Below are 21998 nucleotides of genomic sequence, written 5' to 3' on the forward strand. Positions count from 1 at the left end.
CTCTGTATCTAACCCCGTGCTGTACCTGTCCTGGGAGTGTTTGATGGGGACAGTGTAGAGGGAGCTTTACTCTGTATTTACCCTGTGCTGTACCTGTCCTGGGAGTGTTTGATGGGGACAGTGTAGAGGGAGCTTTACTCTGTATTTACCCTGTGCTGTACCTGTCCTGGGAGTGTTTGATGGGGACAGTGTAGAGGGAGCTTTACTCTGTATCTAACCCCGTGCTGTTCCTGTCCTGGGAGTGTTTGATGGGGACAGTGTAGAGGAAGCTTTACTCTGTATCTAATCCCATGCTGTACCTGTCCTGGGAGTGTTTGATGCGGACAGTGAAGAGGGAGCTTTACTCTGTATCTAACCCCGTGCTGTACCTGTCCTGGGAGTGTTAGGTGGGGATAGTGTAGAGGGAGCTTTAATCTGTATTTAACCCCGTGCTGTACCTGTCCTGGGAGTGTTTGATGGGAACAGTGTTGAGGGAGCTTTACTCTGTATCTAACCCCGTGCTGTACCTGACCTGGGAGTGTTTGATGGGGACAGTGTAGAGGGAAGCTTTACTCTGGATCTAACCCCGTGCTGTACCTGTCCTGGGAGTGTTAGGTGGGGACAGTGTAGAGGGAACTTTAATCTGTATTTACCCTGTGCTGTACCTGTCCTGGGAGAGTTTGATGCAACAGTGTTAAGGGAGCTTTACTCTGTATCTAACCCCGTGCTGCACCTGTCCTGGGAGTGTTTGATGGGGACAGTGTAGACGGAGCTTTACTCTGTATCTAACCCCGTGCTGTACCTGTCCTGGAGTGTTTGATGGGGACAGTGTAGAGGGAGCTTTACTCTGTATCTAACTCCGTGCTGTACCTGTCCTGGGAGTGTTTGATGGGGACAGTGTAGAGGGAGCTTTACTCTGTATCTAACCCCGTGCTGTGCCTATCCTGGGAGTATTTGATGGGGACAGTGTAGAGGGAGCTTTACTCTGAATCTCACCCCGTGCTGTACCTGTCCTGGGAGTGTTTGATGGGGGCAGTGGAGAGGGAGCTTTACTCTGTATCTAACCCCGTGCTGTACCTGTCCTGGGAGTGTTTGATGGGGACAGTGTAGAGGGAGCTTTACTCTGTATATAACGCTGTGCTGTTCCTGACCTGGGAGTGTTTGATGGGGACAGTGTAGAGGGAGCTTTACTCTGTATCTAACCCCGTGCTGTACCTGTCCTGGGTGTGTTTGATGTGGACAGTGTAGAGGGAGCTTTACTCTGTATCTAACCCCGTGCTGTACCTGTCCTGGGAGTGTTTGATGGGGACAGTGTAGAGGGAGCTTTACTCTGTATATAACCCTGTGCTGTTCCTGACCTGGGAGTGTTTGATGGGGACAGTGTAGAGGGAGCTTTACTCTGTATCTAACCCCGTGCTGTGCCTGTCCTGGGAGTGTTTGATGGAGCCAGTGTAGAGGGAGCTTTACTCTGTATCTAACCCAGTGCTGTACCTGTCCTGGGAGTGTTTGATGGGGGCAGTGTAGAGGGAGCTTTACTCTGGATCTATCCCCGTGCTGTACCTGGCCTGGGAGTGTTTGATGGGGACAGTGTAGAGGGAGCTTTACTCTGTATATAACGCTGTGCTGTTCCTGACCTGGGAGTGTTTGATGGGGACAGTGTAGAGGGAGCTTTACTCTGTATCTAACCCCGTGCTGTACTTGTCCTGGGAGTGTTTGATGTGGACAGTGTAGAGGGAGCTTTACTCTGCATCTAACCCCGTGCTGTACCTGTCCTGGGAGAGTTTGATGAGGACAGTGTAGAGGGTGCTTTATTCTGTATTGAACCCCGTGCTGTACCTGTCCTGGGAGTGTTTGATGGGGACAGTGTAGAGGGAGCTTTACTCTGTATCTAACCCCGTGCTGTACCTGTCCTGGGAGTGTTTGATGGGGACAGTGTAGAGGGAGCTTTACTCTGTATCTAACCCCGTGCTGTACCTGTCCTGGGAGTGTTTGATGGGGACAGTGTAGAGGGAGCTTTACTCTGTATTTACCCTGTGCTGTACCTGTCCTGGGAGTGTTTGATGGGGACAGTGTAGAGGGAGCTTTACTCTGTATTTACCCTGTGCTGTACCTGTCCTGGGAGTGTTTGATGGGGACAGTGTAGAGGGAGCTTTACTCTGTATCTAACCCCGTGCTGTTCCTGTCCTGGGAGTGTTTGATGGGGACAGTGTAGAGGAAGCTTTACTCTGTATCTAATCCCATGCTGTACCTGTCCTGGGAGTGTTTGATGCGGACAGTGAAGAGGGAGCTTTACTCTGTATCTAACCCCGTGCTGTACCTGTCCTGGGAGTGTTAGGTGGGGATAGTGTAGAGGGAGCTTTAATCTGTATTTAACCCCGTGCTGTACCTGTCCTGGGAGTGTTTGATGGGAACAGTGTTGAGGGAGCTTTACTCTGTATCTAACCCCGTGCTGTACCTGACCTGGGAGTGTTTGATGGGGACAGTGTAGAGGGAAGCTTTACTCTGGATCTAACCCCGTGCTGTACCTGTCCTGGGAGTGTTAGGTGGGGACAGTGTAGAGGGAACTTTAATCTGTATTTACCCTGTGCTGTACCTGTCCTGGGAGAGTTTGATGCAACAGTGTTAAGGGAGCTTTACTCTGTATCTAACCCCGTGCTGCACCTGTCCTGGGAGTGTTTGATGGGGACAGTGTAGACGGAGCTTTACTCTGTATCTAACCCCGTGCTGTACCTGTCCTGGAGTGTTTGATGGGGACAGTGTAGAGGGAGCTTTACTCTGTATCTAACTCCGTGCTGTACCTGTCCTGGGAGTGTTTGATGGGGACAGTGTAGAGGGAGCTTTACTCTGTATCTAACCCCGTGCTGTGCCTATCCTGGGAGTATTTGATGGGGACAGTGTAGAGGGAGCTTTACTCTGAATCTCACCCCGTGCTGTACCTGTCCTGGGAGTGTTTGATGGGGGCAGTGGAGAGGGAGCTTTACTCTGTATCTAACCCCGTGCTGTACCTGTCCTGGGAGTGTTTGATGGGGACAGTGTAGAGGGAGCTTTACTCTGTATATAACGCTGTGCTGTTCCTGACCTGGGAGTGTTTGATGGGGACAGTGTAGAGGGAGCTTTACTCTGTATCTAACCCCGTGCTGTACCTGTCCTGGGTGTGTTTGATGTGGACAGTGTAGAGGGAGCTTTACTCTGTATCTAACCCCGTGCTGTACCTGTCCTGGGAGTGTTTGATGGGGACAGTGTAGAGGGAGCTTTACTCTGTATATAACCCTGTGCTGTTCCTGACCTGGGAGTGTTTGATGGGGACAGTGTAGAGGGAGCTTTACTCTGTATCTAACCCCGTGCTGTGCCTGTCCTGGGAGTGTTTGATGGAGCCAGTGTAGAGGGAGCTTTACTCTGTATCTAACCCAGTGCTGTACCTGTCCTGGGAGTGTTTGATGGGGGCAGTGTAGAGGGAGCTTTACTCTGGATCTATCCCCGTGCTGTACCTGGCCTGGGAGTGTTTGATGGGGACAGTGTAGAGGGAGCTTTACTCTGTATATAACGCTGTGCTGTTCCTGACCTGGGAGTGTTTGATGGGGACAGTGTAGAGGGAGCTTTACTCTGTATCTAACCCCGTGCTGTACCTGTCCTGAGAGTGTTTGATGGGGACAGTGTAGAGGGATCTTTACTCTGTATCTAACCCGGTGCTGTACCTGTCCTGGGAGTGTTTGATGGGGAGAGTGTAGAGGGAGCTTTACTCTGTATCTAACCCCGTGCTGTACCTGTCCTGGGTGTGTTTGATGTGGACAGTGTAGAGGGAGCTTTACTCTGTATCTAACCCCGTGCTGTACCTGTCCTGGGAGTGTTGGATGGGGACAGTGTAGAGGGAGCTTTACTCTGTATCTAACCCCGTGCTGTACCTGTCCTGGGAGTGTTTGATGTGGACAGTGTAGAGGGAGCTTTACTCTGTATTTAATCCCGTGCTGTACCTGTCCTGGGAGTGTTGGATGGGGACAGTGTAGAGGAAGCTTTACTCTGTATATAGCCCTGTGCTGTTCCTGACCTGGGAGTGTTTGATGGGGACAGTGTAGAGGGAGTTTTACTCTGTATCTAACCCCGTGCTGTACCTGTCCTGGGTGTGTTTGATGTGGACAGTGTAGAGGGAGCTTTACTCTGTATCTAACCCCGTGCTGTACCTGTCCTGGGAGTGTTTGATGGGGACAGTGTAGAGGGAGCTTTACTCTGTATATAACCCTGTGCTGTTCCTGACCTGGGAGTGTTTGATGGGGACAGTGTAGAGGGAGCTTTACTCTGTATCTAACCCCGTGCTGTGCCTGTCCTGGGAGTGTTTGATGGGGACAGTGTAGAGGGAGCTTTACTCTGTATCTAACCCCGTGCTGTACCTGTCCTGGGAGTGTTTGATGTGGACAGTGTAGAGGGTGCTTTACTCTGTATCTAACCCAGTGCTGTACCTGTCCTGGGAGTGTTTGATGTGGACAGTGTAGAGGGAGCTTTACTCTGTATCTAACCCCGTGCTGTACCTGTCCTGGGAGTGTTTGATGGGGACAGTGTAGAGGGAGCTTTACTCTGTATCTAACCCCGTGCTGTACCTGTCCTGGGAGTGTTTGATGGGGACAGTGTAGAGGGAGCTTTACTCTGTATCTAACCCCGTGCTGTCACTGTCCTGGGAGTGTTTGATGGGGACAGTGCAGAGGGAGCTTTACTCTGTATCTAACCCCGTGCTGTACCTGTCCTGGGAGTGTTTGATGGGGACAGTGTAGAGGGAGCTTTACTCTGTATCTAACCCCGTGCTGTAATTGTCCTGGGAGTGTTTGATGTGGACAGTGTAGAGGGAGCTTTACTCTGCATCTAACCCCGTGCTGTACCTGTCCTGGGAGAGTTTGATGAGGACAGTGTAGAGGGAGCTTTACTCTGTATCTAACCCCGTGCTGTGCCTATCCTGGGAGTGTTTGATGGGGACAGTGTAGAGGGAGCTTTACTCTGAATCTCACCCCGTGCTGTACCTGTCCTGGGAGTGTTTGATGGGGACAGTGTAGAGGGAGATTTACTCTGTATCTAACCCCGTGCTGTACCTGTCCTGGGAGTGTTTGATGGGGACAGTGTAGAGGGAGCTTTACTCTGTATCTAACCCCGTGCTGTACCTGTCCTGGGAGTGTTTGATGGGGACAGTGTAGAGGGAGCTTTACTCTGTATCTATCCCCGTGCTGTCCCTGTCCTGGGAGTGTTTGATGGGGACAGTGTAGAGGGAGCTTTACTCTGTATCTAACCCCGTGCTGTACCTGTCCTGGGAGTGTTTGACGGGGACAGTGTAGAGGGAGCTTTACTCTGGATCTATCCCCGTGCTGTACCTGGCCTGGGAGTGTTTGATGGGGACAGTGTAGAGGGAGCTTTACTCTGTATATAACGCTGTGCTGTTCCTGACCTGGGAGTGTTTGATGGGGACAGTGTAGAGGGAGCTTTACTCTGTATCTAACCCCGTGCTGTACCTGTCCTGAGAGTGTTTGATGGGGACAGTGTAGAGGGATCTTTACTCTGTATCTAACCCGGTGCTGTACCTGTCCTGGGAGTGTTTGATGGGGACAGTGTAGAGGGAGCTTTACTCTGTATCTAACCCCGTGCTGTACCTGTCCTGGGTGTGTTTGATGTGGACAGTGTAGAGGGAGCTTTACTCTGTATCTAACCCCGTGCTGTACCTGTCCTGGGAGTGTTGGATGGGGACAGTGTAGAGGGAGCTTTACTCTGTATCTAACCCCGTGCTGTACCTGTCCTGGGAGTGTTTGATGTGGACAGTGTAGAGGGAGCTTTACTCTGTATTTAATCCCGTGCTGTACCTGTCCTGGGAGTGTTGGATGGGGACAGTGTAGAGGAAGCTTTACTCTGTATATAGCCCTGTGCTGTTCCTGACCTGGGAGTGTTTGATGGGGACAGTGTAGAGGGAGTTTTACTCTGTATCTAACCCCGTGCTGTACCTGTCCTGGGTGTGTTTGATGTGGACAGTGTAGAGGGAGCTTTACTCTGTATCTAACCCCGTGCTGTACCTGTCCTGGGAGTGTTTGATGGGGACAGTGTAGAGGGAGCTTTACTCTGTATATAACCCTGTGCTGTTCCTGACCTGGGAGTGTTTGATGGGGACAGTGTAGAGGGAGCTTTACTCTGTATCTAACCCCGTGCTGTGCCTGTCCTGGGAGTGTTTGATGGGGACAGTGTAGAGGGAGCTTTACTCTGTATCTAACCCCGTGCTGTACCTGTCCTGGGAGTGTTTGATGTGGACAGTGTAGAGGGTGCTTTACTCTGTATCTAACCCCGTGCTGTACCTGTCCTGGGAGTGTTTGATGTGGACAGTGTAGAGGGAGCTTTACTCTGTATCTAACCCCGTGCTGTACCTGTCCTGGGAGTGTTTGATGGGGACAGTGTAGAGGGAGCTTTACTCTGTATCTAACCCCGTGCTGTACCTGTCCTGGGAGTGTTTGATGGGGACAGTGTAGAGGGAGCTTTACTCTGTATCTAACCCCGTGCTGTCACTGTCCTGGGAGTGTTTGATGGGGACAGTGCAGAGGGAGCTTTACTCTGTATCTAACCCCGTGCTGTACCTGTCCTGGGAGTGTTTGATGGGGACAGTGTAGAGGGAGCTTTACTCTGTATCTAACCCCGTGCTGTACTTGTCCTGGGAGTGTTTGATGTGGACAGTGTAGAGGGAGCTTTACTCTGCATCTAACCCCGTGCTGTACCTGTCCTGGGAGAGTTTGATGAGGACAGTGTAGAGGGAGCTTTACTCTGTATCTAACCCCGTGCTGTGCCTATCCTGGGAGTGTTTGATGGGGACAGTGTAGAGGGAGCTTTACTCTGAATCTCACCCCGTGCTGTACCTGTCCTGGGAGTGTTTGATGGGGACAGTGTAGAGGGAGATTTACTCTGTATCTAACCCCGTGCTGTACCTGTCCTGGGAGTGTTTGATGGGGACAGTGTACAGGGAGCTTTACTCTGTATCTGACCCCGTGCTGTACCTGTCCTGGGAGTGTTTGATGGGGGCAGTGGAGAGGGAGCTTTACTCTGTATCTAACCCCGTGCTGTACCTGTCCTGGGAGTGTTTGATGGGGACAGTGTAGAGGGAGCTTTACTCTGTATATAACGCTGTGCTGTTCCTGACCTGGGAGTGTTTGATGGGGACAGTGTAGAGGGAGCTTTACTCTGTATCTAACCCCGTGCTGTACCTGTCCTGGGAGTGTTTGATGAGGACGGTGTAGAGGGAGCTTTACTCTGTATCTAACCCCGTGCTGTACCTGTCCTGGGAGTGTTTGATGGGGACAGTGTGGAGGGAGCTTTACTCTCTATCTAACTCCGTGCTGTACCTGTCCTGGGAGTGTTTGATGGGGACAGTGTAGAGGGAGCTTTACTCTGTATATAACGCTGTGCTGTTCCTGACCTGGGAGTGTTTGATGGGGACAGTGTAGAGGGAGCTTTACTCTGTATCTAACCCCGTGCTGTACCTGTCCTGGGAGTGTTTGATGTGGACAGTGTAGAGGGAGCTTTACTCTGCATCTAACCCCGTGCTGTACCTGTCCTGGGAGAGTTTGATGAGGACAGTGTAGAGGGAGATTTACTCTGTATCTAACCCCGTGCTGTACCTGTCCTGGGAGTGTTTGATGTGGACAGTGTAGAGGGAGCTTTACTCTGTATCTAACCCCGTGCTGTACCTGTCCTGGGAGTGTATGATGGGGACAGTGTAGAGGGAGCTTTACTCTGTATCTAACCCCGTGCTGTACCTGTCCTGGGAGTGTTTGATGTGGACAGTGTAGAGGGAGCTTTACTCTGTATCTAACCCCGTGCTGTACCTGTCCTGGGAGTGTTTGATGGGGACAGTGTAGAGGGAGCTTTACTCTGTATCTAACCCCGTGCTGTACCTGTCCTGGGAGTGTTTGATGGGGACAGTGTAGAGGGAGCTTTACTCTGTATTTACCCTGTGCTGTACCTGTCCTGGGAGTGTTTGATGGGGACAGTGTAGAGGGAGCTTTACTCCGTATCTAACCCCGTGCTGTACCTGTCCTGGGAGTGTTTGATGGGGACAGTGTAGAGGGAGCTTTACTCTGTATCTAACCCCGTGCTGTACCTGTCCTGGGAGTGTTTGATGGGGACAGTGTAGAGGGAGCTTTACTCTGTATCTATCCCCGTGCTGTCCCTGTCCTGGGATTGTTTGATGGGGACAGTGTAGAGGGAGCTTTACTCTGTATCTAACCCCGTGCTGTACCTGTCCTGGGAGTGTTTGACGGGGACAGTGTAGAGGAAGCTTTACTCTGTATTTAGCCCTGTGCTGTTCCTGTCCTGGGAGTGTTTGATGGGGACAGTGTAGAGGGAGTTTTACTCTGTATCTAACCCCGTGCTGTACCTGTCCTGGGTGTGTTTGATGTGGACAGTGTAGAGGGAGCTTTACTCTGTATCTAACCCCGTGCTGTACCTGTCCTGGGAGTGTTTGATGGGGACAGTGTAGAGGGAGCTTTACTCTGTATATAACCCTGTGCTGTTCCTGACCTGGGAGTGTTTGATGGGGACAGTGTAGAGGGAGCTTTACTCTGTATCTAACCCCGTGCTGTGCCTGTCCTGGGAGTGTTTGATGGAGCCAGTGTAGAGGGAGCTTTACTCTGTATCTAACCCAGTGCTGTACCTGTCCTGGGAGTGTTTGATGGGGGCAGTGTAGAGGGAGCTTTACTCTGGATCTATCCCCGTGCTGTACCTGGCCTGGGAGTGTTTGATGGGGACAGTGTAGAGGGAGCTTTACTCTGTATATAACGCTGTGCTGTTCCTGACCTGGGAGTGTTTGATGGGGACAGTGTAGAGGGAGCTTTACTCTGTATCTAACCCCGTGCTGTACCTGTCCTGAGAGTGTTTGATGGGGACAGTGTAGAGGGATCTTTACTCTGTATCTAACCCGGTGCTGTACCTGTCCTGGGAGTGTTTGATGGGGACAGTGTAGAGGGAGCTTTACTCTGTATCTAACCCCGTGCTGTACCTGTCCTGGGTGTGTTTGATGTGGACAGTGTAGAGGGAGCTTTACTCTGTATCTAACCCCGTGCTGTACCTGTCCTGGGAGTGTTGGATGGGGACAGTGTAGAGGGAGCTTTACTCTGTATCTAACCCCGTGCTGTACCTGTCCTGGGAGTGTTTGATGTGGACAGTGTAGAGGGAGCTTTACTCTGTATTTAATCCCGTGCTGTACCTGTCCTGGGAGTGTTGGATGGGGACAGTGTAGAGGAAGCTTTACTCTGTATATAGCCCTGTGCTGTTCCTGACCTGGGAGTGTTTGATGGGGACAGTGTAGAGGGAGTTTTACTCTGTATCTAACCCCGTGCTGTACCTGTCCTGGGTGTGTTTGATGTGGACAGTGTAGAGGGAGCTTTACTCTGTATCTAACCCCGTGCTGTACCTGTCCTGGGAGTGTTTGATGGGGACAGTGTAGAGGGAGCTTTACTCTGTATATAACCCTGTGCTGTTCCTGACCTGGGAGTGTTTGATGGGGACAGTGTAGAGGGAGCTTTACTCTGTATCTAACCCCGTGCTGTGCCTGTCCTGGGAGTGTTTGATGGGGACAGTGTAGAGGGAGCTTTACTCTGTATCTAACCCCGTGCTGTACCTGTCCTGGGAGTGTTTGATGTGGACAGTGTAGAGGGAGCTTTACTCTGTATCTAACCCCGTGCTGTACCTGTCCTGGGAGTGTTTGATGGGGACAGTGTAGAGGGAGCTTTACTCTGTATCTAACCCCGTGCTGTACCTGTCCTGGGAGTGTTTGATGGGGACAGTGTAGAGGGAGCTTTACTCTGTATCTAACCCCGTGCTGTCACTGTCCTGGGAGTGTTTGATGGGGACAGTGCAGAGGGAGCTTTACTCTGTATCTAACCCCGTGCTGTACCTGTCCTGGGAGTGTTTGATGGGGACAGTGTAGAGGGAGCTTTACTCTGTATCTATCCCCGTGCTGTACCTGTCCTGGGAGTGTTTGATGGGGACAGTGTAGAGGGAGCTTTACTCTGTATCTAACCCCGTGCTGTACCTGTCCTGGGAGTATTTGATGGGGACTGTGTAGAGGGAGCTTTACTCTGTATCTAACCCCGTGCTGTACCAGTCCTGGGAGTGTTTGATGGGGGCAGTGTAGAGGGAGATTTACTCTGGATCTATCCCCGTGCTGTACCTGTCCTGGGAGTGTTTGATGGGGACAGTGTAGAGGGAGCTTTACTCTGTATATAACGCTGTGCTGTTCCTGACCTGGGAGTGTTTGATGGGGACAGTGTAGAGGGAGCTTTACTCTGTATCTAACCCCGTGCTGTACCTGTCCTGGGAGTGTTTGATGGGGACAGTGTAGAGGGAGCTTTACTCTGTATCTAACCCCGTGCTGTACCAGTCCTGGGAGTGTTTGATGGGGACAGTGTAGAGGGAGCTTTACTCTGTATCTAACCCCGTGCTGTACCTGTCCTGGGAGTGTTTGATGGGGACAGTGTAGAGGGAGCTTTACTCTGTATCTATCCCCGTGCTGTACCTGTCCTGGGAGTGTTTGATGGGGACAGTGTAGAGGGAGCTTTACTCTGTATCTAACCCCGTGCTGTACCTGTCCTGGGAGTGTTTGATGGGGGCAGTGTAGAGGGAGCATTACTCTGGATCTATCCCCGTGCTGTACCTGTCCTGGGAGTGTTTGATGGGGACAGTGTAGAGGGAGCTTTACTCTGTATCTAACCCCGTGCTGTACCTGTCCTGGGAGTGTTTGATGGGGACAGTGTAGGGGGAGCTTTACTCTGTATCTAACCCCGTGCTGTACCTGTCCTGGGAGTGTTTGATGGGGACAGTGTAGAGGGAGCTTTACTCTGTATCTAACCCAGTGCTGCACTTGTCCTGGGAGTGTTTGATGGGGACAGTGTAGAGGGAGCTTTACTCTGTATCTAACCCCGTGCTGTACCTGTCCTGGGAGTGTTTGATGGGGACAGTGTAGAGGGAGCTTTACTCTGTATCTAACCCAGTGCTGCACTTGTCCTGGGAGTGCTTGATGGGGACAGTGTAGAGGGAGCTTTACTCTGAATCTCAACCCGTGCTGTACCTGTCCTGGGAGTGTTTGATGGGGACAGTGTAGAGGGAGCTTTACTCTGTATCTAACCCCGTGCTGTACCTGTCCTGGGAGTGTTTGATGGGGACAGTGTAGAGGGAGCTTTACTCTGTATCTAACCCCGTGCTGTACCTGTCCTGGGTGTGTTTGATGTAGACAGTGTAGAGGGAGCTTTACTCTGTATCTAACCCCGTGCTGTACCTGTCCTGGGAGTGTTTGATCGGGACAGTGTAGAGGGACCTTAACTCTGTATATAACCCTGTGCTGTTCCTGACCTGGGAGTGTTTGATGGGGAGAGTGCAGAGGGAGCTTTACTCTGTATCTAACCCCGTGCTGTACCTGTCCTGGGAGTGTTTGATGGGGACAGTGTAGAGGGAGCTTTACTCTGTATCTAACCCCGTGCTGTACCTGTCCTGGGAGTGTTTGATGGGGACAGTGTAGAGGGAGCTTTACTCTGTATCTTTCCCCGTGCTGTACCTGTCCTGGGAGTGTTTGATGGGGACAGTGTAGAGGGAGCTTCACTCTGTATCTAACCCCGTGTTGTACCTGTCCTGGGAATGTTTGATGGGGACTGTGTAGAGGGAGCTTTACTCTGTATCTAACCCCGTGCTGTACCTGTCCTGCGAGTGTTTGATGGGGACAGTGTAGAGGGAGCTTTACTCTGTATCTAACCCTGTGCTGTACCTGTCCTGGGAGTGTTTGATGGGGTCAGTGTAGAGGAAGCTTTACTCTGTATCTAACCCCGTGCTGTACCTGTCCTGGGAGTGTTTGATGGGGACATTGTAGAGGAAGCATTACTCTGTATCTAACACAGTGCTGTACCTGTCCTGGGAGTGTTTGAAGAGGACAGTGTAGAGGGAGCTTTACTCTGTATCTAACCCCGTGCTGTAACTGTCCTGGGAGTGTTTGATGGGGATAGTGTAGAGGGACCTTTACTCTGTATCTAACCCCGTGCTGTACCTGTCCTAGGAGTGTTTGACGGGGACAGTGTAGAGGGAGCTTTACTCTGTATCTACCCCCGTGCTGCACCTGTCCTGGGAGTGTTTGATGGGGACAGTGTAGAGGGAGCATTACTCTGTATCTAACCCCGTGCTGTACCTGTCCTGGGAGTGTTTGATGGGGACAGTGTAGAGGGAGCTTTACTCTGAATCTAACCCCGTGCTGCACCTGTCCTGGGAGTGTTTGATGGGGACAGTGTAGAGGGAGCTTTACTCTGTATCTAACCCCGTGCTGTCCCTGTCCGGGGAGTGTTTGATGGGGACGGTGTAGAGGGAGCTTTACTCTGTATCTAACCCCGTGCTGCACCTGTCCTGGGAGTGTTTGATGGGGACAGTGTAGAGGGAGCTTTACTCTGTATCTAACCCCGTGCTGTCCCTGTCCGGGGAGTGTTTGATGGGGACGGTGTAGTGGGAGCTTTACTCTGTATCTAACCCCGTGCTGTCCCTGTCCGGGGAGTGTTTGATGGGGGTACGGGGAGGTTCACTCCGTGCCTGGTAGCAGTGGGGAGTATTTCTCACCTCGAGGATTGACCTCCTTCTGTGGGTGTAGGATGACTGGTGGGAGGGACTGCCTGGTGATCCGTGCAGGGCCGTGTAGCAATCCCGGCACACACGGTTCGACCGATTGTTGTCATAGACCAGGCGAGCCCGGAATTCGGAACATTTTCCACAGACGACCTGAAGAGAGACGGCCAATCAGAACTCGAACAGTATTCCGCAAAATCTTACATCCCAGAAACAGGCCATTCAGGCCCCCTGATCTGTGCCGATGTTCATGCTCCCACACCGGAATCCTCCCACACCCCCCACTCCATATCGCCCCCGGCCCGCATCTCCTTGTATTCATTTCTCCCTCCTGTGACCCAGTTTCCCCCCTCCCCCCTGAAACACATCGACTCGATTCACCACAACCACTCCCCGTGGGAGCGAGTCCCACACTCTCCCCACTCCCCGTGGGAGCGAGTCCCACATTCTCCCCACTCCCCGTGGGACCGAGTTCCACATTCTCCCCACTCCCCGTGGGAGCGAGTCCCACAATCTCCCCACTCCCCGTGGGAGTGAGTCCCACACTCTCCCCACTCCCCGTGGGAGCGAGTCCCACATTCTCCCCACTCCCCGTGGGAGCGAGTCCCACACTCTCCCCACTCCCCGTGGGAGCGAGTCCCACATTCTCCCCACTCCCCGTGGGAGCGAGTCCCACACTCTCCCCATTCCCCGTGGGAGCGAGTCCCACATTCTCCCCACTCCCCGTGGGAGCGAGTCCCACACTCTCCCCACTCCCCGTGGGAGCGAGACCCACATTCTCCCCACTCCCCGTGGGAGCGAGTCCCACATTCTCCCCACTCCCCGTGGGAGCGAGACCCACATTCTCCCCACTCCCCGTGGGAGCGAGTCCCACACTCTCCCCACTCCCCGTGGGAGCGAGTCCCACATTCTCCCCACTCCCCGTGGGAGCGAGTCCCACACTCTCCCCATTCCCCGTGGGAGCGAGTCCCACATTCTCCCCACTCCCCGTGGGAGCGAGTCCCACACTCTCCCCACTCCCCGTGGGAGCGAGACCCACATTCTCCCCACTCCCCGTGGGAGCGAGTCCCACATTCTCCCCACTCCCCGTGGGAGCGAGACCCACATTCTCCCCACTCCCCGTGGGAGCGAGTCCCACATTCCCCCCACTCCCCGTGGGAGCGAGTTCCACATTCTCCCCACTCCCCGTGGGAGCGAGTCCCACATTCTCCCCGCTCCCCGTGGGAACGAGTCCCACATTCTCCCCACTCCCCGTGGGAGCGAGTCCCACATTCTCCCCACTCCCCGTGGGAGCGAGTCCCACACTCTCCCCACTCCCCGTGGGAGCGAGTCCCACATTCTCCCCACTCCCCGTGGGAGCGAGTCCCACATTCTCCTCACTCCCCGTGGGAGCGAGTCCCACATTCTCCTCACTCCCCGTGGGAGCGAGTCCCACATTCTCCTCACTCCCCGTGGGAGCGAGTTCCACATTCTCCCCACACCCCGTGGGAGCGAGTCCCACATTCTCCTCACTCCCCGTGGGAGCGAGTCCCACATTCTCCTCACTCCCCGTGGGAGCGAGTCCCACATTCTTCCCACTCCCCGTGGAAGCGAGTCCCACATTCTCCTCACTCCCCGTGCGAGCGAGTCCCACATTCTCCTCACTCCCCGTGGGAGCGAGTCCCACAATCTCCCGCCTCCCCGTGGGAGCGAGTCACACATTCTCCTCACTCCCCGTGGGAGCGAGTCCCACATTCTCCTCACTCCCCGCGGGAGCGAGTCCCACATTCTCCTCACTCCATGTGGGAGCGAATCCCACATTCTCCCCACTCCCCGTGGGAGCGATTCCCACATTCTTCCCACTCCCCGTGGGAGCCAGTCCCACATTCTCCCCACTCCGCGTGGAGCAAGTCCCACATTCCCCCCACTCCCCGTGGGAGCGAGCCCCACATTCTCCCCACTCCCCGTGGGAACGATTCCCACATTCTCCCCACTCCCCGTGGGAGCGAGTCCCACATTCTCCCCACTCTCCGTGGGAGCGAGTCCCACATTCTCCTCACTCCCCGTGGGAGCGAGTCCCACATTCTCCTCACTCCCCATGGGAGCGAGTCCCACAATCTCCCCGCTCCCCGTGGGAGCGAGTCCCACATTCTCCTCACTCCCCGTGGGAGCGAATCCCACATACCCCCCACTCCCCGTGGGAGCGAGTCCCACATTCTCCCCACTCCGCGTGGAGCAAGTCCCACATTCCCCCCACTCCCTGTGGGAGCGAGTCCCACATACCCCCCACTCCCCATTGGAGCGATTCCCACATTCTCCCCAGTCCCTGTGGGAGCGAGTCTCACATTCTCCCCACTCCCTATGGGAGAGATTCCCACATTCTCCCCACTCCCCGTGGAGCGAGTCCCACATTCCCCCCACTCCCCGTGGGAGCGAGCCCCACATTCTCCCCACTCCCCGTGGGAGCGAGTCTCACATTCTCCCCACTCCCTATGGGAGAGATTCCCACATTCTCCCCACTCCCCGTGGAGCGAGTCCCACATTCCCCCCACTCCCCGTGGGAGCGAGTCCCACAATCTCCCTACTCCCCGTGGGAGCGAGTCCCACATTCTCCCCACTCCCCGTGGGAGCGAGTCCCACACTCTCCCCATTCCCCGTGGGAGCGAGTCCCACATTCTCCCCACTCCCCGTGGGAGCGAGTCCCACACTCTCCCCACTCCCCGTGGGAGCGAGACCCACATTCTCCCCACTCCCCGTGGGAGCGAGTCCCACATTCTCCCCACTCCCCGTGGGAGCGAGACCCACATTCTCCCCACTCCCCGTGGGAGCGAGTCCCACATTCCCCCCACTCCCCGTGGGAGCGAGTTCCACATTCTCCCCACTCCCCGTGGGAGCGAGTCCCACATTCTCCCCGCTCCCCGTGGGAACGAGTCCCACATTCTCCCCACTCCCCGTGGGAGCGAGTCCCACATTCTCCCCACTCCCCGTGGGAGCGAGTCCCACATTCTCCCCGCTCCCCTATGGGAGAGATTCCCACATTCTCCCCACTCCCCGTGGAGCGAGTCCCACATTCTCCTCACTCCCCGTGGGAGCGAGTCCCACATTCTCCTCACTCCCCGCGGGAGCGAGTCCCACATTCTCCTCACTCCATGTGGGAGCGAATCCCACATTCTCCCCACTCCCCGTGGGAGCGATTCCCACATTCTTCCCACTCCCCGTGGGAGCCAGTCCCACATTCTCCCCACTCCGCGTGGAGCAAGTCCCACATTCCCCCCACTCCCCGTGGGAGCGAGCCCCACATTCTCCCCACTCCCCGTGGGAACGATTCCCACATTCTCCCCACTCCCCGTGGGAGCGAGTCCCACATTCTCCCCACTCTCCGTGGGAGCGAGTCCCACATTCTCCTCACTCCCCGTGGGAGCGAGTCCCACATTCTCCTCACTCCCCATGGGAGCGAGTCCCACAATCTCCCCGCTCCCCGTGGGAGCGAGTCCCACATTCTCCTCACTCCCCGTGGGAGCGAATCCCACATACCCCCCACTCCCCGTGGGAGCGAGTCCCACATTCTCCCCACTCCGCGTGGAGCAAGTCCCACATTCCCCCCACTCCCTGTGGGAGCGAGTCCCACATACCCCCCACTCCCCATTGGAGCGATTCCCACATTCTCCCCAGTCCCTGTGGGAGCGAGTCTCACATTCTCCCCACTCCCTATGGGAGAGATTCCCACATTCTCCCCACTCCCCGTGGAGCGAGTCCCACATTCCCCCCACTCCCCGTGGGAGCGAGCCCCACATTCTCCCCACTCCCCGTGGGAGCGAGTCTCACATTCTCCCCACTCCCTATGGGAGAGATTCCCACATTCTCCCCACTCCCCGTGGAGCGAGTCCCACATTCCCCCCACTCCCCGTGGGAGCGAGTCCCACAATCTCCCTACTCCCCGTGGGAGCGAGTCCCACAATCTCCCCACTCCCCGTGGGAGCGAGTCCCACATTCTCCCCACTCCCCGTGGGAGCGATTTCCACATTCTCCCCACTTCTCGTGGGAGCGAGTCCCACATTCTCCCCACTCCCCGTGGGAGCGAGTCCCACATTCTCCTCACTCCCCGTGCGAGCGAGTCCCACATTCTCCTCACTCCCCGTGGGAGCGTGTCCCACAATCTCCCCACTCCCCGTGGGAGTGAGTCCCACATTCTCCTCTCTCCCTGTGGGAGCGAGTCCCACATTCTCCTCACTCCCCGTGGGTGCGAGTCCCACAATCTCCCCACTCCCCGTGGGAGCGAGTCCCACATTCTCCCCACTCCCCGTGGGAGCGAGTCCCACAATCTCCCCACTCCCCGTGGGAGCGAGTCCCACATTCTCCTCACTCCCCGTGGGAGCGAATCCCACATACCCCCCACTCCCCGTGGGAGCGAGTCCCACATTCTCCCAACTCCGCGTGGAGCAAGTCCCACATTCCCCCCACTCCCTGTGGGAGCGAGTCCCACATACCCCCCACTCCCCATTGGAGCGATTCCCACATTCTCCCCAGTCCCCGTGGGAGCAAGTCTCACATTCTCCCCACTCCCTATGGGAGAGATTCCCACATTCTCCCCACTCCCCGTGGAGCGAGTCCCACATTCCCCCCACTCCCCGTGGGAGCGAGCCCCACATTCTCCCCACTCCCCGTGGGAGCGAGTCCCACATTCTCCCCACTCCCCGTGGGAGCGAGTCCCACATTCTCCCCACTCCCCGTGGGAGCGAGTCCCACATTCTCCCACTCCCCTTGGGAGCGAGTCCCACAATCTCCCTACTCCCCGTGGGAGCGAGCCCACATTCTCCCCACTCCCCGTGGGAGCGATTCCCACATTCTCCCCACTTCTCGTGGGAGCGAGTCCCACATTCTCCCCACTCCCCGTGGGAGCGAGTCCCACATTCTCCCCACTCCCCGTGGGAGCGAGTCCCACATTCTCTCCACTCCCCGTGGGAGCGAGTCCCACATTCCCCCCACTCCCCGTGGGAGCGAGTTCCACATTCTCCCCACTCCCCGTGGGAGCGAGTCCCGCATTCTCCCCATTCCCCGTGGGAGCGAGTCCCACATTCTCCCCACTCCCCGTGGGAGCGAGTTCCACATTCTCCCCACTCCCCGTGGGAGCGAGTCCCGCATTCTCCCCATTCCCCGTGGGAGCGAGTCCCACATTCTCCCCACTCCCCCTGAGCTTTAGCTCCTGAAAGAAAAACTCAGACTTTTTGGCACCCGAGAGATTGGACGGATTTGGTTCAATTAGTTGGTTGAAGGCCAATGAATTGATGAAATGCTGTTTTCTGCTGGGCTACAGGTGGTGATTGGACACTGGAATTGTGCACAGTATTCCGAGTGGGATACGGAGACGGGATAGTGCACAGTATTCCGAGTGGGATACGGGGACGGGACCGTGCACAGAATTGTGAGTGGGATAGGGAGACGGGACAGTGCATAGTATTCCGAATGGGATACGGAGACTGGAACTGTGCACAGCATTCCGAGTGGGATACGGAGACGGGGCAGTGCACAGTATTCTGAGTGGGATACGGAGACGGGACCGTGCACAGAATTCCGAGTGGGATACGGAGGAGGGACAATGCACAGTATTCCAAGTGGGATACGGAGACGGGGCAGTGCACAGTATTCCGAGTGGGACACGGAGACGGGACAGTGCACAGAATTCCGAGTGGGACACGGAGACGGGACAGTGCACAGTATTCCGAGTGGGATACGGAGACTGGAACTATGCACAGTATTCCTAGTGGGATAGGGAGCCGGGACAGTGCACAGTATTCCGTGTGGGATACGGAGACTGGAACTATGCACAGTATTCCGAGTGGGATAGGGAGACGGGACAGTGCACAGTATTCCTTGTGGGATACGGAGACTGGAACTATGCACAGTATTCCGAGTGGGATAGGGAGACGGGACAGTGCACAGTATTCCTTGTGGGATACGGAGACGGGACAGTGCACAGTATTCCGAGTGGGATACGGAGATGGGAAAGTGCACAGTATTCCGAGTGGGATACGGAGATGGGAAAGTGCTGTGTATTCCGTGTGGGATAGGGAGACGGGACAGAGCACAGTATTCCGTGTGGGATACGGAGATGGGAAAGTGCTGTGTATTCCGTGTGGGATAGGGAGACGGGACAGTGCACAGTATTCCGTGTGGGATAGGGAGACGGGACAGTGCACAGTATTCCGTACTCCCTGCTTTGCCATTCTGCCGCTCTCGATGTGAAGGCCGAGCTGTATTTGAGACAGGGCCGGGGGGCAGGCTGCGGATATGAACGGGGCCGGTGGGGGGCAGGCTGCGGATATGGACAGGGCCTGTGGGGGGCAGGCTGCGGATATGGACAGGGCCTGTGGGGGGCAGGCTGCGGATATGGACAGGGCCACTGGGGGGCAGGCTGCGGATATGGACAGGGCCACTGGGGGGCAGGCTGCGGATATGGACAGGGCCGGTGGGGGGCAGGCTGCGGATATGGACGGGGCCACTGGGGGGCAGGCTGCGGATATGGACAGGGCCACTGGGGGGCAGGCTGCGGATATGGACGGGGCCGGTGGGGGGCAGGCTGCGGATATGGACGGGGCCACTGGGGGGCAGGCTGCGGATATGGACAGGGCCGGTGGGGGGCAGGCTGCGGATATGGACGGGGCCGGTGGGGCTGGCTGCGGATATGGACAGGGCCGGTGGGGGGCAGGCTGCGGATATGGACAGGGCCGGTGGGGCTGGCTGCGGATATGGACAGGGCCGGTGGGGGGCAGGCTGCGGATATGGACGGGGCCGGTGGGGCTGGCTGCGGATATGGACAGGGCCGGTGGGGCTGGCTGCGGATATGGACAGGGCCGGTGGGGGGCAGGCTGCGGATATGGACGGGGCCGGTGGGGGGCAGGCTGCGGATATGGACAGGGCGGGTGGGGACAGGCTGCGGATATGGACGGGGCCGGTGGGGGGCAGGCTGCGGATATGGACGGGGCCGGTGGGGGGCAGGCTGCGGATATGGACAGGGCCGGTGGGGGGCAGGCTGCGGATATGGACGGGGCCGGTGGGGGGCAGGCTGCGGATATGGACAGGGCCGGTGGGACTGGCTGCGGACATGGACAGGGCCGGAGGGGGGCAGGCTGCGGACATGGACGGGGCCGGTGGGGGGCAGGCTGCGGATATGGACAGGGCCTGTGGAGCTGGCTGCGGATATGGACAGGGCCGGTGGGGGGCAGGCTGTGGATATGGACGGGGCCGGTGGGGGGCAGGCTGCGGATATGGACAGGGCCGGTGGGGACAGGCTGCGGATATGGACGGGGCCGGTGGGGGGCAGGATGCGGATATGGACGGGGCCGGTGGGGGGCAGGCTGCAGATATGGACGGGGCTGGTGGGGGGCAGGCTGCGTATATGGGCAGGGCCGGTGGGGGGCAGGCTGTGGATATGGTCAGGGCCGGTGGGGGGCAGGCTGCGGATATGGGCAGGGTTGGTGGGGGGCAGGCTGCGGATATGGACAGGGCCGGTGGGGGCAGGCTGCGGATATGGACGGTTGGTGGGGGGCAGGCTGCGGATATGGGCAGGGCCGGTGGGGGCAGGCTGCGGATATGGACGGGGTTGGTGGGGGGCAGGCTGCGGATATGGACAGGGCCGGTGGGGGGCAGGCTGCGGATATGGGCAGGGCTGGTGGGGGGCAGGCTGCGGATATGGACAGGGCCACTGGGGGAGGCTGTGGATATGGATGGGGCCGGTGGGGGGCAGGCTGCGTATATGGACAGGGCCGGTGGGGGGCAGGCTGCGGATATGGACAGGGTTGGTGGGGGGCAGGCTGCGGATATGGACAGGGCCGGTGGGGGGCAGGCTGCGGATATGGGCAGGGCTGGTGGGGGGCAGGCTGCGGATATGGACAGGGCCACTGGGGGAGGCTGTGGATATGGATGGGGCCGGTGGGGGGCAGGCTGCGTATATGGACAGGGCCACTGGGGGAGGCTGTGGATATGGACGGGGCCGGTGGGGGGCAGGCTGCGGATATGGACAGGGCCGGTGGGGGGCAGGCTGCGGATATGGACGGGGCTGGTGGGGGCAGGCTGCGGATATGGGCAGGGCCGGTGGTGGGCAGGCTGCGGATATGGGCAGGGCCGGTGGGGGCAGGCTGCGGATATGGGCAGGGCCGTTGGTGGGCAGGCTGCGGATATGAGCAGGGCCGGTGGGGGGCAGGCTGCGGATATGGACGGGGCTGGTGGGGGGCAGGCTGCGGATATGGACGGGGCTGGTGGGGGCAGGCTGCGGATATGGGCAGGGCTGGTGGGGGCAGGCTGCGGATATGGGCAGGGCCGGTGGTGGGCAGGCTGCGGATATGGGCAGGGCCGGTGGGGGGCAGGCTGCGGATATGGGCAGGGCCGGTGGGGGGCAGGCTGCGGATATGGACAGGGCCACTGGGGGAGGCTGTGGATATGGACGGGGCCGGTGGGGGGCAGGCTGCGGATATGGACAGGGCCGGTGGGGGAGGCTGTGGATATGGACGGGGCCGGTGGGGGGCAGGCTGCGGATATGGGCAGGGCCGGTGGGGGGCAGGCTGCGGATATGGACAGGGCCACTGGGGGAGGCTGTGGATATGGACGGGGCCGGTGGGGGGCAGGCTGCGGATATGGACAGGGCCGGTGGGGGCAGGCTGCGGATATGGACGGGGCCGGTGGGGGGCAGGCTGCGGATATGGACAGGGCCACTGGGGGAGGCTGTGGATATGGACGGGGCCGGTGGGGGGCAGGCTGCGGATATGGACAGGGCCGGTGGGGGGCAGGCTGCGGATATGGACGGGGCTGGTGGGGGGCAGGCTGCGGATATGGACAGGGCCGGTGGTGGGCAGGCTGCGGATATGGGCAGGGCCGGTGGGGGCAGGCTGCGGATATGGGCAGGGCCGGTGGTGGGCAGGCTGCGGATATGGGCAGGGCCGGTGGGGGGCAGGCTGCGGATATGGGCAGGGCCGGTGGGGGGCAGGCTGCGGATATGGACAGGGCCACTGGGGGAGGCTGTGGATATGGACGGGGCCGGTGGGGGGCAGGCTGCGGATATGGACAGGGCCGGTGGGGGGCAGGCTGCGGATATGGGCGGGGCCGGTGGGGGCAGGCTGCGGATATGGACGGGGTTGGTGGGGGGCAGGCTGCGGATATGGACAGGGCCGGTGGGGGGCAGGCTGCGGATATGGGCAGGGCTGGTGGGGGGCAGGCTGCGGATATGGACAGGGCCACTGGGGGAGGCTGTGGATATGGATGGGGCCGGTGGGGGGCAGGCTGCGTATATGGACAGGGCCGGTGGGGGGCAGGCTGCGGATATGGACGGGGCTGGTGGGGGGCAGGCTGCGGATATGGACAGGGCCGGTGGGGGGCAGGCTGCGGATATGGGCAGGGCCGGTGGGGGGCAGGCTGCGGATATGGGCAGGGCCGGTGGGGGG

At 57.6% G+C, this 21998-nt stretch overlaps 1 protein-coding gene across 1 annotated transcript in view; it reads right to left on the minus strand.

Annotated features, from left to right (window-relative positions):
• Window positions 1-21998, minus strand: part of fgd1 (FYVE, RhoGEF and PH domain containing 1) — a 138216-nt gene that overhangs the window by 23286 nt on the left and 92932 nt on the right. The window contains exon 16 of the mRNA XM_072489010.1: window positions 12580-12738. Within this exon, the coding sequence (XP_072345111.1) occupies window positions 12580-12738 (159 nt within the window). The remainder of the gene's footprint in view (window positions 1-12579; window positions 12739-21998) is intronic.

The sequence above is a fragment of the Scyliorhinus torazame genome, chromosome 22, assembly GCF_047496885.1.
Source record: "Scyliorhinus torazame isolate Kashiwa2021f chromosome 22, sScyTor2.1, whole genome shotgun sequence".
Classification (NCBI taxonomy): Eukaryota; Metazoa; Chordata; class Chondrichthyes; order Carcharhiniformes; family Scyliorhinidae; genus Scyliorhinus; species Scyliorhinus torazame.